At 38.3% G+C, this 16,343-nt stretch overlaps 1 protein-coding gene across 15 annotated transcripts in view; it reads right to left on the bottom strand.

Moving 5' to 3' along the window:
• KMT2C (lysine methyltransferase 2C) overlaps positions 1-16,343 on the bottom strand; it is a 188,627-nt gene that overhangs the window by 39,826 nt on the left and 132,458 nt on the right. For 5 of the 15 annotated variants that reach the window (XM_056485255.1, XM_056485264.1, XM_056485259.1 and 2 more), the window contains 8 exons: positions 15,377-15,442; positions 13,719-13,931; positions 10,923-11,051; positions 9,616-9,735; positions 7,073-7,203; positions 5,967-6,153; positions 669-773; positions 270-317 (listed from right to left, as the gene is read on the bottom strand). In XM_056485255.1, coding sequence (XP_056341230.1) covers positions 270-317; positions 669-773; positions 5,967-6,153; positions 7,073-7,203; positions 9,616-9,735; positions 10,923-11,051; positions 13,719-13,931; positions 15,377-15,442 — 999 coding nt within the window. The remainder of the gene's footprint in view (positions 1-269; positions 318-668; positions 774-5,966; positions 6,154-7,072; positions 7,204-9,615; positions 9,736-10,922; positions 11,052-13,718; positions 13,932-15,376; positions 15,443-16,343) is intronic. The other 10 variants (XM_056485256.1, XM_056485265.1, XM_056485267.1 and 7 more) reach the window with 6 other exon arrangements.

The raw sequence follows: 16,343 nt of genomic DNA, 5'->3' as shown, positions 1-16,343 counted from the left end.
GCAAGAAAATGCATGGATTTGTATCATGAAACACAAAAAACTAAGGAAGGCTTTCAAAAGCTGTAAGCAAAACTTGATGCAGGACTCTTAAAGGCAGAGTGCAGAGTTTAGAGATTGTGTTAGACTCAAACACCACAGAGTGGAAAATGAAACATGAATTAGTGACAGTAAAGGAGAAGTAATTTCTACACATGCAGTTCTTTTAGCTAAAACCACTAGGAAAAGAGGGCTACTGCTAACCATGGACCATCCATTGTTTAGATTCTTACCAAATGGGGAGGGTGAGTTCTCAACCTGGAAAGTGCATAAATCAAGACCTACAGGACCCAAACCAGATAAAATGGATGATTACAACATGAAAACAAAAAAAAGTAAAGAAAAAGCTGCATGCTGAAAAAAGCTACGCAGGTATGAGAGACAACGGCAGCTACATTTTTTCCTCTCTTAAGCAGCAAAGCAAGGAGTAAAGTAAAAACAAAATGCTGACAAGTTTGGACATTTTTTTGGTAGAATAAACCAAAGTCATTCCAAACTAAGGTATTCTTAAGATATGAAAATTGTATCTGAAATTACCTAGAGCATAACCTACAGATACAGTAGAATAAATACATATATAATAAAGACCAAAAAAACCAAACAATTACTAGAGACCGTATGGACATACATACCTGAATGATCTCCAGACTTTACCAAATCATCAGAAAGAATTCCAAGAATATCATCATCAGTATTTAACACCTCAGAAAGATCAGCTAAAGGATCGTCAGTGCTGCCTGTAAAAGATGCAATGAACAAAATCAACATTTCTGCACTTCAGGTGATGTTCTTGAGCTGCAGCCCCAAACACAGATGCAACAGGCTCTAAGGTTCTCCTGTGCTGTGTAAAACTGCAGGTGTCCCTGGGTCAGAGACTGTGCTGACCAGCAGCCCCTCCCTGCAGGACTGAGCCACCCGCATGTGCTTATGTTGCCACTTTTCAAAAGTGATAATGTGATCACATCCTGTGAAACAAAGACTGGATGATTTCAGGGGAAAAATAATCCCAAAATCTACTCTGAATTTGCAACCTCTAAGACACAAAGGCTCATGAATGAGTAAGTCAACAAACAGGTTTTATATAGGACAGCTCACAGTAATCTATAAAGAGTATTTTTTTAAAAGGTAATCAGTTACTTCTTTTACAACCACTCTCTTAATACAGAAGTAACTAGTTACTACACCCTGATAGGGAAGTGAAATCTAAGAGTAAGAAGCAAGAGTAAGTCAGAAAACCTGAAGGAGTGAGAACAGCCAGAGACAGAAATGTCATGTTTGTTTGCCATCTAGGAAAAACTGGCCTGGTCTAGCAATAAATTATTTAATATTAAATAATAAATTCTCGATACTATTATCTTTTTGACCTCCAATTCACTAGAGATGAATTACTGCAAATGGCCCATCTGGTTTTATTAACTAGCTGATTTGGACTATTACAGATGTGCAACATTTGCAAAAAATGTTGAACAAACAAATAAAAGTTGAGAAAAATATTTTTCAGTAAAACTGCAGAATGTCATGACTACATGAGCAATCACTGCCAGACCAATAAAACATGATGAGTTGGCAAATATAATTAGACAGAAAAAAGGGATTAATACAAATCATAAAACATACAGTATGGAAAACAAATATATATGGCCAGGTTGAAGAGGGACCAGAAAGCCAAAGAACACACACATTTCACACAAATACAGATGTATTTCCCATTGTTACAATCCAACTGCCCCAGGAAAGTAGACAGCTTAATTCTGAGCCTGGTGCCAAGGATTTACTTCTACCATGAGGTAACTTTCCAAGCTGCTAAATTTAACAATGAATTACAAGTGACTTCTGCTGATTTTCAGAGACAACCCTTTTCCCTTCTTCCATTATCAAGTCAAAATGAAAACTGCTTTTCTTCACTTAACTGTTTTCATTCTTCACTTTTACGCTTTGTAATGCAGACAAGACGAAACCACCCTAATAAAATCAGGTTTTATATCTGCCATTCAATAAGGTGGATTAATAACCCAGTAAGGACCGGTCCATTTGAAGGTACAAACAGATACAGCTCCTACTGATACCAGCAAAACTATCTAGAAGTGCCTGAAAACCACACCACTTTGCAGGCACAGTTATTTGTGTACCTGATAAAAATACTGTTAAATGATAGTCTCTCAACAGAACCTAGTTGCTGGGGTTTGGTGGGTTGCTTTTTGGGTTTTTTTTAAGTTTGTTTGGGTTTTTTCAGATACTTGTTTCCTTCTGGCAATTTTGGTCTAATTATGCAAGTAACTATAACACCAGGCACCACAAGGTGATGTAAGCTGGCTGAAGGACTGATTTTAGCTCTTCTTTAACTTTCCTCAATTCCAGCTAAGTATCAGGGAGAATAAAGCCCATGAAGGAAGCATTGGGACTGTACTGGCAGCCTTTAATTCTTCTCTAACATTTTATGTTATGGTGCTTTTCTCCACAGTCCTTGTGCTAGGGAACAGTCCCTAATAATTCAACTTCAAATGTGAATATAAATATATTGTATAAGTATCTGGGAAGAGCTCAGGTGAAAAGATTTAATGCTTAAAGATCACAAAGTTAACCACCTGTAGCTACAAATTTGCCATGAATAAATTCAGGCTTCAAATTTGAGGGTCTCTAACTATGAAGGAAATCAGATTCTACAGTGGCCTTCAGATGAGGTAAGGGAAAAACCATCCTGCTTTCAAAATGGAGTTTGTTAAGTCCATAAAAAGACTTGATTGTTGGTAACAGCAGAGGGATAGAGTCTATAATCCATAAAACTCACACAAGACATCTAATCTAAAGCATGTTTTTACTTTTTTTCTTCTATTTTTTCCTTGTTTTAATTCCATGTGTGTTAATATTATCTTGGAAACAACGAAATCACTTCAGTCAGCTGCTTCAGATCACAATCAATAGCTGGTTGACATCTGCTGCCAAACAAACAGCTCAATACTGCTCATTAATTTGACTCTTTTCAGAACGGAGATGAAAGCCAAGACAAAAGCAAAAAGGAAAATAATTTGCTTGTAATGCTGGATCTCTAAGAGAGTACAGTTCTAATGCTATCTTGTGATCCTGATCCCTCAAATGCAGTTATTAATTTATGCAGTTCTAAAATCATAAAAATGCCTCTCCCAAGGCTGCAGCCAACCCCAAGATGTTTAATCCCACATTAACATTTCTAGTTAGAAAATGGCTCAGCAGCACCTGAATCAGTTGCAAAGACTCAGACAACTCCTCTCCTTTTGTCTAGAACGATTTCTTTAGCATTCTCTGGAGATCCCACTTGAACAGATGACTTTTTCAGCACTTCCAGAAAAAAAATACACTGAATTTAAGCTATTTCAAACTAAAGGAAAGGTCACATTGCCAGAGCCTTCACAGAACACACCTCATCAAGTAGCTTCTTTTTCATCAGGGACACACAGGTCAGGAAACAAGAGAGAGAGGCAGACATTCCTCAGAATGCAGCAGATCTAAATCAACACCTTCAACTTCACCCATGAACAGACAGTAAGCCCTGTGAGGAAACCTTTGCACTCTCCTCCAGCACATGGAAGCGGTGCCATGCAGAACGGTGTGCACAGAGGGCCACGTGCTATAAAAACATAGGAAAGGTGAATTTTCTAACTAAAAATAAAACCAGCAACCTCTCTGCCAGACAAAGAACAGGGCTGAGAGCCTAAAGCTCACTTCAGTCACAGTTTCTAGAAATTAACAGCAAACAAAGGACTTCCAAACACCTCTTCTGTCCAGCTCTGCCAATCCCCATCACTACTGCAATCCTGCTAGTGAAAGATTCAGCCACCCTTAACCAAAATGTGAGAACAAATAAATCACAGAACATGTCCCTGAAATGCACTGTCAGTTCAGAAGCAGCTTGAACACACCACTGCCCTCCCCAGCAGTGCTGGGTACCTGACTGAAAATAGAGCAGGGTCACTTCTTTAAATACTTTAGAGCTCTCTGGAAGATGAACAAACATATCCTGGGATTACACAAATGGAGTTTCCAAGAGAGGAACATTTTCCTTGTGGAAAGGACCTGTGCAATTAAGGAAGGACTCTCACAGGAGTCAACACTCCTTGTGGGAAGTGGTATTGTAGGAAAACAGCACAGCTGGTGACACAACACAGTCCTGCAGCCTCCCAGTGCAGGCAAAAAACAGTTCATGTTGTTCCTTTTCTGCAGCCAGGTCTGTATGGAAATGATGAAAACATCACAGGTGCCCTGGGACACTGTTCTCATCTGCAGCTCCAGCCAGAAGGGAGCTCAGCAATTAGCCAGTGAATCAGGGCCGCTCAGTGGGGGCATGCTATTGTGTAAATAATTGTGCCCCACATAGTCACAGGCAAAGAGTTCAGAACTGCACTGGAACTGATCAATACTGGCAGACGAGTTCACCCCTTGGTGCCCCAACTACACCAAACAGCTCCATCTAGACACAATTTTGGCTGGAAATCTGAACAGGTGCAAGAGAATTGAGAAACACAATTGAGTTGAGAACATTCCTATGGCCAGAAAGCACTGTCCTTTGAATGTCTCACATGTCAAATGGGAAAGACAGTAGGGTATCCACAAAGCCATTTCTAGAGATTTATTTACCAACAGCCACCTCTTTATTACTTATTTCTGAATAAAAAGAAGATGAAACTACTACTTTTTACAACTCTGCTTTTTTATGAAGAACTTTCAGACTTCAGAAAAACAGAACATTAAATTAACATCATCATGAATTTCTAAAACCCTGTACTACCAGAACGCATGAACACATTAGTGACTCCAAGCCAGCAGCTGGATAGGCCAGCAAAGACCTCTGACATTGAATTTCTCTGGCTTCAAAAGAAAGCCAGGGTGGAAAAAAGTCATAGTGAGCTTATCTTCTTCTAGTGCTGGAACTAAGGACATACAGACCATGCAACAATTAATTTCCAGCAGCTTCACCTTCACAAGAAGTTACTTTTTGCATCCTCTATTACTCACAACTTCAACTGCAGAAGAATCAATGTTTAATTATAATACAGCCTTTCGCTTTTGATTTCGCATATTTTCACTGAGTAACAATCACAAATAGGTGATCTTTTCTCAAATGACTCTCTGGACAGTGGAAATTGTGATAGTGTGTGCAGTTTAAGATAGAAAAACTTTGGGGATCAGCTGAAACACAAGCCGTAAATTAATTAATATGCAAGAGAAATAGTAGCAGTTTTTAAAAATAAAGATACCTCTAGGTAACAGCACATATTACAAAACAGAGAAAAAAATAAATTTGAAGGAGTCAGTAAGGTTTTAATTGCTCTTTTGTGTGAGGCTGCTCTTTCAGCAGCACTTTATAACCCTCTGGCTATTTGCAAAACTCTCAGCAGAACCTTCAGTAAGGTTTTGCAATAGCAGAAGCAAAAGATTGCCTAGGGGCTACAAACTGTACCTGGAAAGGGCACTCATGTTCAGAAAGGACATGGTGGAACAAAAATTCCGAGGAGACTGGCAACCTAAAATAATCTAAAACAGTAAAGAAAAGAATAGTTGGATGATATTCATCCACCTAGTATTCACTAGACTACTAAAAATATTTTTTAATGAGAGTATCTGTGTTTTCTTCTATAATGAACTGTATGCTTTTTCTTACACAGAGCTAATTTTCATGGATTTTATAGCCATGGATATTATAGTCAAGATGTTGCAGATTTGCATTTAGTGCCAATTTCTGTTCATCCACTGCTCCTTCTGGAACAGCTGGAGCCCTTGAGAAGAGTATCACTAAATATCAGTGTTAGTTAACCTCACAAGGACAGATCATATATAGAATGCCAAAAAATACATCCGATAAACTGTGGGAGGAAAGTGGAAAAGAGAGTGGAAAAGCCCCAGTCACCACAATAGAACCAAATGACTCAATTATCACTAAGTTTAGGTTTGTTTACCTTGAGGTCCCAGTTTTGCCTGAGCTGGAGTGGAGGTGGAGCTAAGAAGAGGGTCAGATGAAGGATCCAGGAAACTGGTGGCCAAGTTTGTTTTACATGAAAGTGTAAGTGACTCTTCAGGTAAATTATCCAGGCTCATCTTGCTCTGTCTACTGGTATCCAGGAGGTCTTTCCCAAAGAAAGCTTCCTGCAAAGATGACAAAATGATTTAATGTAGGAAGAACACTTATTGACAGAAAAATCTGAGTAAATGAGAAAGTTAAAATTAAAAGCCAAGAATATAAAAACACAGTCTCAGTCTCACATATATTCCAGTATGGCAATATCTCTTCTTCACTTATTAAATACTATTTTTAAAAGAGAAAAATGTTCTGCCTCTCTGCTAATTCTTTGCTTTCAATTCCAATACAGTTCATGCCATGAAGGTGGTGAACACCTACAAGGCAAATGGAAGTTGCAACTTTGGAAACTTCCTTTCACCATGAAGAAGGTGGCTAAGAAGAGCAAGTCAAATTAGTGAGATACATATATATATGTAAACCAGCCACTTTATAACCTGATTAATGGAAGGAAAGTTGCTCAATCACCATTAATACCCTGGTTATTATCCACAACTTCTGCCTCTTACCTGCCAGGGACACTACAAAACTAATGTGAGGGAAGAACAGACATTACTGTGGTAGGGACATACAGGGCATATAAATCCATAAAACTGTAGGAAACAAGTTTTCCTCATGAAAATATTGTTCTATAAGCCTCAAAAAGCAAAATAAGAAGATGAGGAAGTGGCCTGATCAGGCTGACATCTTACAGGACTGAATGTGGAAACATCATGTGTCAGCTCAGAGAGCAAAGGAATGATTTTTCCACCCCATCTCTTGAGAGATCCAAATACACAGAGAAGGATTCTCCAGAATCCTGGAGATTTAATATAATAGTTTTCTGTACAAGCTCATGAATGTTCTTTACAGAAAACCCATTTCATTTAAATCATCAATTTGGAATCAGAAAAGAAACATTACTGGTTTAAATGAATGATGAAGCAATACATGAAGATTAGGCTTTTAAATGGGTTTACAATAAGAAGAGCAGATAACCAGCTTTACCTGCAGGTAGGCAGGAAAGGTTTCCTCAAGTTTATTTTTCTTTTTCCTGTAACGCTTTTTTATTTTCTCCGTACTTTCAGAAGCTGGGGTAGACTCCTCAACTGGAGTGTCTGGCAGCTGCTCTGTCCAACCTACAAAGGAACATCCAGGCACAAAAAAATAAAACACTCAGTAGTTTGCTCCAAAGGTACAGTGGCAGCACATCTGGCTACCTCTGGGTGCATGGGTTACTGCACATCACTCCAGGTGCATTCCAGAGGTGGCTTTTCTCCATCTGTGAACTGCCCTGACCACCCAGGCTCTGGCAGCAGGAAATGCCAGATGTGGCACCAGCCACACCACTGCTGTACCTCCCAGCTACACACAGACCTTTAATTTCTGTATCCCCAGGCAACCTAAGAATTTGCTAATTTGACAGAAATTATAGGTGCCATTCAACCAGATATTTGAAAAGACAATTCCACTGAACAAGTATCTCCATTGTCATCAATACTGAGTTACACATTAACCACCTTTCATTTCATACACTATTTTTTCTCAAATTAGAAGTAATTTTTTTAAAATCTGAGAAAGAACTATCATATAAATAATGAACAGCCTAGAAAAAGAAATCTATAAAGAAGCCCTTCAAGAAAAATTACACATTTATTCAGCTGTCATATTTCAAAGTGGTACTGCTTTTTCTAATAAACACAAAAGCACACAGTACTCATCAATCATTCAGTATTTTATTACAACAGAGCAAGAAAAACACTGCAGGTAACGCAAAACTTTTCAAGTCCTGCTCCTTCTGTCTTGCCAAAGCAAATTACATGAAGTTAAGAACTCTGGCAAGTTATTTAAGAAACTATATTATCATGGTAATAAAGTCAGCTGTGCATTGTACTGCAGTGATCTCCTGTAGCATATCCAGAGGACCATGAGTGGAATGAGGTTCACCAACACGGTGACCTCTGCACTGTCTGAGAAGGAGGTTTTACACAGGAAAGGAGTGAATGTGAAACGGGTGCAAAAAAATCCTGGTAAAGCTGATGAGTACTGCCCACTGAGAAGCAGGCTCTTGGCAAGCTATGACTTGTATTTTTCTCAACTAGCAATTGTGTATGATCAGACATAAAGAAGCTCCAACTTTCAAATGAAGAACGCTTGTTGAAGAATACGCCTTTTTAACAATATGCATTGTAGTGTTACTCAGAATGGGGAATTAGCTTTTTAGCCAATTAAAAAAAAAATTACTTAAAGGAGCAGACACCTATGGAAATGAAAAGATCTAACACAAGATTTTCAGCACAACCTGAAATAAGGCAGTATGCTACACTGAAATACTATTTACAAAGCAGAAACACAGCTGTAACACTAATATTAAAGAGAAAGCAAACACTATATAAAGATTGGGAACTTAATTAAAATATCTGGCTGCACTGATATAAGAAATGCTTACTGGCTTTATGAAGTAGTTCTACAAATGAAAGCACAGACAACACTTTAATGTTAGATTAATAATACTGCCTGGATGCTGTAGCAAAGATCCAGTCTCCACTAAATCTACAGCAAGAGACTGATCTGACTCTACAAAAGGTAAAAAAACAACAGCTAAACAGAAAGGAGAGAGAAATCACAGGCCAGTGTCTAACTGGGGTAGTATCAGCCACTCTTTAGAAGGAGCTGCCTCCTCCTACTGACTTCCCAGGGCTCTGAACTAAACATACTCTACATCTCCCCTGAAAGATGCCTCAACATTTTCTAGATCAGTGTGAGCAACTCCAGTTGGATGGAAAAATTTAGTCTAATCACACACAGCAAGAAAAAGGCCCATGAATAAAATCTGACTTCTTGTTAGGTGCCCAATGTACTGAGAACTGCAGTGTCAGAGGCATGAAAATGGCTCTACCATGGGAAAAGACACCAACAAAGTCAAGGATTCTTCAGCACTGGAAAAAGCAACATTGATGGGGAAATATGATACACATCTAGAAAATATTTCTGTATTGCAAATTAATACGATTTTTTATGATTTTTAGAAAATAATATTTCATAACATTAAACACAAACACAGCTTATGAAACTCTCAAATATCATATCTGGTTTAAAATAAAAAGGAATTATTTATTCGTGCAACAATAACATATCACTAAACTCTCTAATATAGGATTTTTCAGACCATAAACAGATATAAAAAATTGATCAGACACATTCATGGAATATGGAACACTACTGAGTATTAAAACTGATGGTCCAGAAGACACCCCTGGACCAGAACTGCACCTGGGGAAAGGTGTATCACAAAGAGGATTGCTCTAAATCTAACTTAGTAATACTAATAATACTAATACTACTAATAATAATTCTCACTATTTATATCCTACAACAGCCTGCAATTCATTGTTTCAGCTTCTTTGTACATCATGGATTCTGTTGAAATTATATGGGTATTTTCAGTTGGATTAATAAAGCCATCATGGCAAACAAACATGGTGATGAACTGTATTGTTTTTACTACATTAAGCATGAAGAAACATTTAACACCAAATTCCTGCATTTACCTTCATCTCTGCCAGGCAACTGTTCAGAAACAGATCCAGAAGAATCTTTCCTGGAGAGAGATCTTTTTGTCTTCCCCTGCCCTGTACGACTTCTCTGACGTACCATAAATCCACCAATACCTGAACAAGGAAGCAAAAATTCAACACATTGAATAAAAACTGTGTTTCATAGTATGAATGAGAGCCAAGATTACTCTGCAGGTCGAGGAGACTGCTGCATCTAGATGTCTAAGAATGAATCTGAGATACTTGAGAAGTATCAGTGTTTCAGTGGGTATACATGTAATGAAAAATGATCAGAATTTCAGGACTGTAGAACATCCACAAGGAAGTTCAAATCACCAAACCTGGCAATTTTCAGATGTTGGTTTTCCCCTCCCTTGGGGCAAACTGAAGAGTTGCTGGAATTAGCTGTCAATCTACCAAATGAAACCTATTAAAGAACCTCAAAGGACCACAAAAAATCCTCTGCAAATAGCTCTAGAGAGCCCACCACTCCAAATGATGCTACTAGAGAAGGATGCATCCCAAATAAAAAGATAATTATCAACATTATAGTGGTGAAACTCCTGAATCCCTCACTAGAGAATGACTGTAGATTTCCTGCTCCATTGCAGTTGGTGTGTGTATATACCTAAATGTATCAGATACAGATCTGTTCCATTTTCCAGGGGAATTGCTGGCTGCAGAAAACTAAAGGATAACTAATGGATGTATTCTGCGTAGATCCAGCTCAACTGTTTGTGCACCCAAGACATCCAGTTAATTAATTCAGTCAGGATAATTAAGAGTCAACTGCACAAAGAAATTAAAATAAATTAATTCATCCAATAACTGAATTCATTAAAATTCACCTGTCAGAAACAATCTGCAAATACCTGGCAAACTACTCTTTTAAAATACTTCAGAAAACAAGTAAAATAACTGCAAAAAGTTCTCTGAAGTTCAGATGTTTTCATATATATATATATGTATTTGTGTATATATATACACATAAAAACTCTCCTTCACCAATTATAGAAATACAGCACAATTTCCTATCAAGATAAGAATCAATACAAGGCACAGATCTGAACCATTACAAGTAATTGACAAGCACACCAAGAACAAGTGCACTGCTGACCAGCAACCTTTAGAAATGTGTTTTGGCAAGAAGAAAAAAAGGAAACTTTAAACAGAATAGGGAAAAGAATCTACAGTCAACAATAAGCAGTAGAATACTTCAGAAGCATTTCCTATTTTTTTTGTTAATTATACAGAAAAAAATGAACAATGGACACACAATGATCTAAGTTACTTTATCCTACCAGGTCTGTATGGTTTTCGCTTCCTTTTTTTAATCCCATCAGCTCCTTCAGCCACTTTGGTATCATCATCCACAGCTTCCCGTTCTGGGCTGGAATCTGATTTTCCATCACAATCCATAAGGTCACCTTCTGCAGAAAAGAGGCAATGGTAACTTTAACTGGAAAAGGGAAAGAAAATTATGTTTTCCAAAATTTCCACATCTGACTGTTTTATGAGAAACTGGTTGAGAATTACATATTTTTCAAAAGGGTGACAGTTCATCATAATCCCTTGACATTTTTGGGAAACCCATCCTATCTACACACACATTTTCTATGAAATGATGTTTAGACAAAACCAGCAAACAAACACTATAATTAGTATATGTGTATCAGAGAAAGTTTTTGGTACCTCCTTTGAAACCTAAGTGTCTGAGCAATCTCTAGCTATTTCATCAAAGAATATGAATCAAATTTACCAAGATAAACTTCCTTTTCTTCACTGTCCTCCTCAGTTTTCTTTGACAGGGCTTTTTTTTATTGAGAAGACACTTAAAAACTGTAGCCTGCACTTGGAAGGCAAAGTGTAATGACTTTTAGTATAGTGGGTTCATGACTTGAATCGTTTGACTGACTGAAAGCCGACTGATCTATGAAGAGGAATTTGATTTATATAATAAGAAATTCAGCCCAAAGGAATTACTCAACCTTGAAGATGAAGACTATAATTCAAAGTTATAGTTTATATTATGTGGGAAAGCAGGGTAGAAACAGATATAAAGTTATGCTGACATTAAAAAGCCTTTGGTGTTGAAGAGAGAGGGAAGTAATTCTCCCTGATATCCCCAAAAAGACCCTGCATCTTTATTTTATCATAAACCTGAATGTTAAATATACTCTCAACCCTGAAAATATACTGGAATTCTCATGTTCTGCTTTGGATATAAGTGTATAATTCTAGATGGAATAAAATCCCATGCAGCTGTAAGAGGGAGAAATATTGTTATAACAGAGATGGACTCTTTCACACCATTTTTGCTGTGGTAGAACTGCAACCCTCACTCTTCCAGAAGCTAGGTCATGGCCCAGACTTCCCTACTAAAAAAGACCTCACTGAGTTTTACCAAAAAAGCTAATGGATCACAAAGGCCACCAAGCTGAAGCTCCCAAAGTAAGCTCAGCTTTCAAGTGGACTCTAAAATGTAGAAGACCCAATGAAAGCTGACCCTGATCCAAGCCTACAAATGAGATGGTAACAAAATTCCATGAGCTCACTTTTCTCAGATAAAGCCCCTTTTTTTCATCTGGAACATCAAGAGTAAAAATAAGGTTTTTTTTTTTCCTTTTTCCCTGAGATTACTACGCTGTGTTACTCCAATCAAAGCCATGGTACAGCTTTATTCATCCTGATGCTCATTCAAAAATTAAAGATGTTCGGAGACAGACACTGATTCCCTCTGAAGAGTAGAGCCCTACACACCCAGAGCTTCAAGGAAACCCAGCCCATCACATACATAAATGTGCTTTAAGTCTCAAAAAGGCAACAGAAGGTGATCAGAACTGAAACTGAATTTGTGGATGCTGTGTCTCCTCCTTTCACACCTTGCTATCACATCTACATATCCTGTTATCTATTTGAAAAGACCTACCACCTAATAGAAGCCAACAAGCAGATAATGAAGTCAGAAAAAGTCATAGAGAAAACAGGCACACATTTTTAAATGTAAAGATTATTAACCACCGATAAAGAGCAAGCAAAGTGACTAGGTGCCTTCAAACACACTTTTTGCTTTCAAAAACCTAGCTGATGGAGAATATGAAAGTATGAGATGAAATTTCAGACTCCATGTAATGCTAGGATAATGTACCAAATCCTGTGAATACTGAAAGAAATGAAAGAACAACAAAATGTTTAAAAGGTTATAAAGAAATAGAAGGAAGCTATTTTTAGAAAAGAATAGTTCTAGTCAACAACAGAGGGTAAGAATGCACTCATCAAACAACAGGAACAATACTTCTATCAACAAGTCAACATGGAAACTTCACTGATGGCTGAACTACCCAGTTATCTCAAGTACACTCTGTAGCTAAAATAAGCTTCTTATGACATTTAATCTGATCAGCAAGACAGTGTTGCATTAACAAAACTGTGAGCAGGTGGGGTGCCAGTGTGCCTCAGTTCCTCTCCAAAGAGACACCTACAGGACCAATGCAGTAACTTTGTCACCTGCCACGGGAAGAAGCCTTGCCCCAGGCCATGGATTAACACCTATTGTGCCATCACCCTTCTCAGGATGCACAGAAAGGACAATGGTGCTGCACCATACAAGTGTTAGCCCAGAACACTGACTCTCAGGTCAGCTCACCTTTTCAGAAAAGAGAAGTTCTCTCAGCAAAGAACTCCTCCACTCTCCCACTCGATTTTAATACCAGCTTCTCAGTGATACAGATGTTGCTTTGCTGAGCCAACATTTTCACACAGTTTGCACTGAATTTGAGAACACTTGTACTCAGTGAGTGTACAACGTTTCCCACAGGTAACCCAAAGATTAGACAAAAAAAACATCTCCTATTGCCAGTGTTGGCAGCCCTAGAAAGGTGAGTTTCCTGTAAGATGGATGACCCATGAACAGAACAACAAGGAAAATTCCTGAACTGGACAACAATGAGCCGTGACTACTGTTCAAGAAATTTCCATAAAACATTCTGTAGAGAACACAGGAGTATCAGCGTAATAAAAACTCCCAAAGATATTTGCAATACACACAGGTACTGCAACACTCCAAGCTACAAGACATGCCAAAAGTAGACTGCTACCTCTACTGTCATCCATCTCCCCATCTCTTGAGTGCTCTGACTGGGCATCTGGGGGTGTCTGAAGTACAGCCACACTGTTCTGATTTATAATCTTCAGTTTAAGCTTTGGTTTCGTCCGTTTTCTTCTCGGTACTGTAACAGTGAGGCTCTGTAACTGAGACATGCCGGATTCTGTCAAGCAGACTCCATCCTGGGTGTATGTCTTCGGTGGGTCTATAAAAGTTGAATGAATCATAACAGCAATAGAAAACTCTTTTAATTTACAAGTCTTAGATTTTTTAGGAATAGCACTTACAAGAGTTAATAATCCACATGTATGGAGCTGACCCATGAGTGAAGAAATTGGTATAAATAAACCAGAGATATCTGACACTGTCTTACACATTACAATTACAGCTTTATGATTTAGAGTCTGATGTCAAATCCAGCAATAATCCATTACATTGCTATGAAATAACTTATATCAATGACTCATTAGAAAGAACAATTTGATTGTGGAAACTGGTGCCTTGCAGGGTATTTCTGTATTACTGGGACCCACAGAAAACTGTGCAAGTCATACTTTGGGTCCCCGTTGCTTCTCAGCCAAGGCCACAATCCAGTCCTCAGCACATTACCTTCATCTTATTAACAACCTTAACCTCCAAGAACTCCTGGAAACTCAGAGAAGTCATCAGTCCTATTTTATAGGCAGACAAAAAACTCAAGTGATATCAAGTTAGCTTCTCAAGACCAAGTTGGAAATTGTGGGTAGGACCCAAGTCTCCCAAGACCTGCAAGACTGCTTCCTCCTCAAGCTGTTCAAGGACAATTGAGTCCACTGACAAGCTCTAATGTTCCTTAATTCACCATGCAGAAAGGCCCTGTCACTTGTGCAGGGGCCCTGCAAGTGGAAGCCTGGGAACTTTTAGGGAATTGCCAAATAATGAAGAGGTTGCAACGATGCTTCACCTCCCTGGAGCCAAGTAAATAATGATTTGATAACACAGCTTTTGAAAACATACAAATGTAATAATATTTGCTCCATTTAACCAAAAACTTTTCCTCATGCAACATCTGACAAAACCACCGGTTCTGAACAAATTCTTCCCACTTGACTGCCTTCTTACACTGAACTTGAAAGGTGTGTGTTTCAAAAACACCTCACACTTTCAGATTGAATATTTGAGGGGAGAACCTTCTCTCAGGTGTCAAATAGAAAAAACTCTGATGTGATGGAAACTGTCCCGGTATGATGGAAGCTGCTGGGTGCTATCATTATAGACTGACCTGTGAGTAGGCTTGTAAGGATTATAAATTCCTAGCACAAACCAGACAAATACAGAAAAGCTGCATCCTCCTAATGGCTCAAGCCTGTAAACATTTGTGTACATGCCTGACTCAGCCACGCTGTGTTATCACCACTGATGTTAAGGCAAGCAACTAAGAGTGCAGGATCAAAGCATAATTTAAAGTAATTACTATAGCGCAGGTATGGCAGGCAAGAGAGAAGAAAGAAGCAAGAATGAGGAAAAACAAATGGAAAGCATGCTGTGGTAACTGAAGGATAGTTAATGCTGTCTGTTACAAAATCACAGGAAAAGGACTTTTTATCTCATGTAAAAATATACCCTTAAAATATGCTAAATGATCAGATAGTAAGCATTTCCATTCTTTACCTAGTTCTTTTGATTTTGAAATAATCTGAGCTCCAACTGATGAATCACAACAGTCCAAAGAAGGCACTGAAAAATATAAGGAAAATAATTTCAACTTTTAAAAATGGTGACTTGACTTAAATTGAAACTATCAATTTTCCTTCAAACAGTTCCTGTAAACTCCCTAATTTATACTGCTGGCAATTGTTTATATTTGCACCTTTAAAATAAAGTGCTTTTCAGTGTCACAGATGTGACTATGAAAGAAGCTTGATACAAACTGAAGTTTTCCAATTTCCTAAAGTCAAGAATGGCACTGGAATAGCACTGAACTCAGTGGGAAATGATCTCCTTCTCCTGGACCAAGGGTAAATGAAAACACAGGATCTTGTGGGCTGGAAGCCAACCTCTACACTAGTAATGATGTACAGGTTTTGCTGCCCTAATCATTAAAAATGTGAGGGTTTTGTGAAGTGGGTATTGATCAGTATTTTCCCAAGGAGGGGCTAGCACACTCCAAGAGCTCTGCACACAATATTCTCACTGTGTCTGTGCTGTCAGGCCTCTTACATGGCACTTGGAGAAGGCTGATGTATCTGAGAACAGATAACACAGGACCTGTTGAAGTTAGGGTAATTCTTATTCCAGATAAGAGTATTGATGAATGGAACAGCAGAAACTCAACTGAAACCTACACCTTGTGTGCTACAGGGCAGCAGTCAAACAGTGTGACTGAAAAAATAATAATCAAAATGTTCTGCAACACAAGGCTACTTTTGCAGCAGGCAGAAATGCTCTTCCCTTTTGCCTTAGCTATGTAACTGCAGTCATGCTTCACTCACCTATGATATGCAGACTAAACTTTTAATATTAGTAGTGACTTCACAGAGATTACATAGACTGAGCAGTAAAGTGAAAATTAGGAGCTTCTATCTCACAAACAGCAAACTAGAATCAGAAAAACCGTTAGTCTGGCACAGTTAGCATT

Source organism: Oenanthe melanoleuca, chromosome 2 (assembly GCF_029582105.1).
Source record: "Oenanthe melanoleuca isolate GR-GAL-2019-014 chromosome 2, OMel1.0, whole genome shotgun sequence".
Lineage (NCBI taxonomy): Eukaryota > Metazoa > Chordata > Aves > Passeriformes > Muscicapidae > Oenanthe > Oenanthe melanoleuca.
The sequence above is the reverse complement of the archived record's forward strand: the minus strand, read 5'-3'. Positions and strand labels throughout refer to the sequence as shown.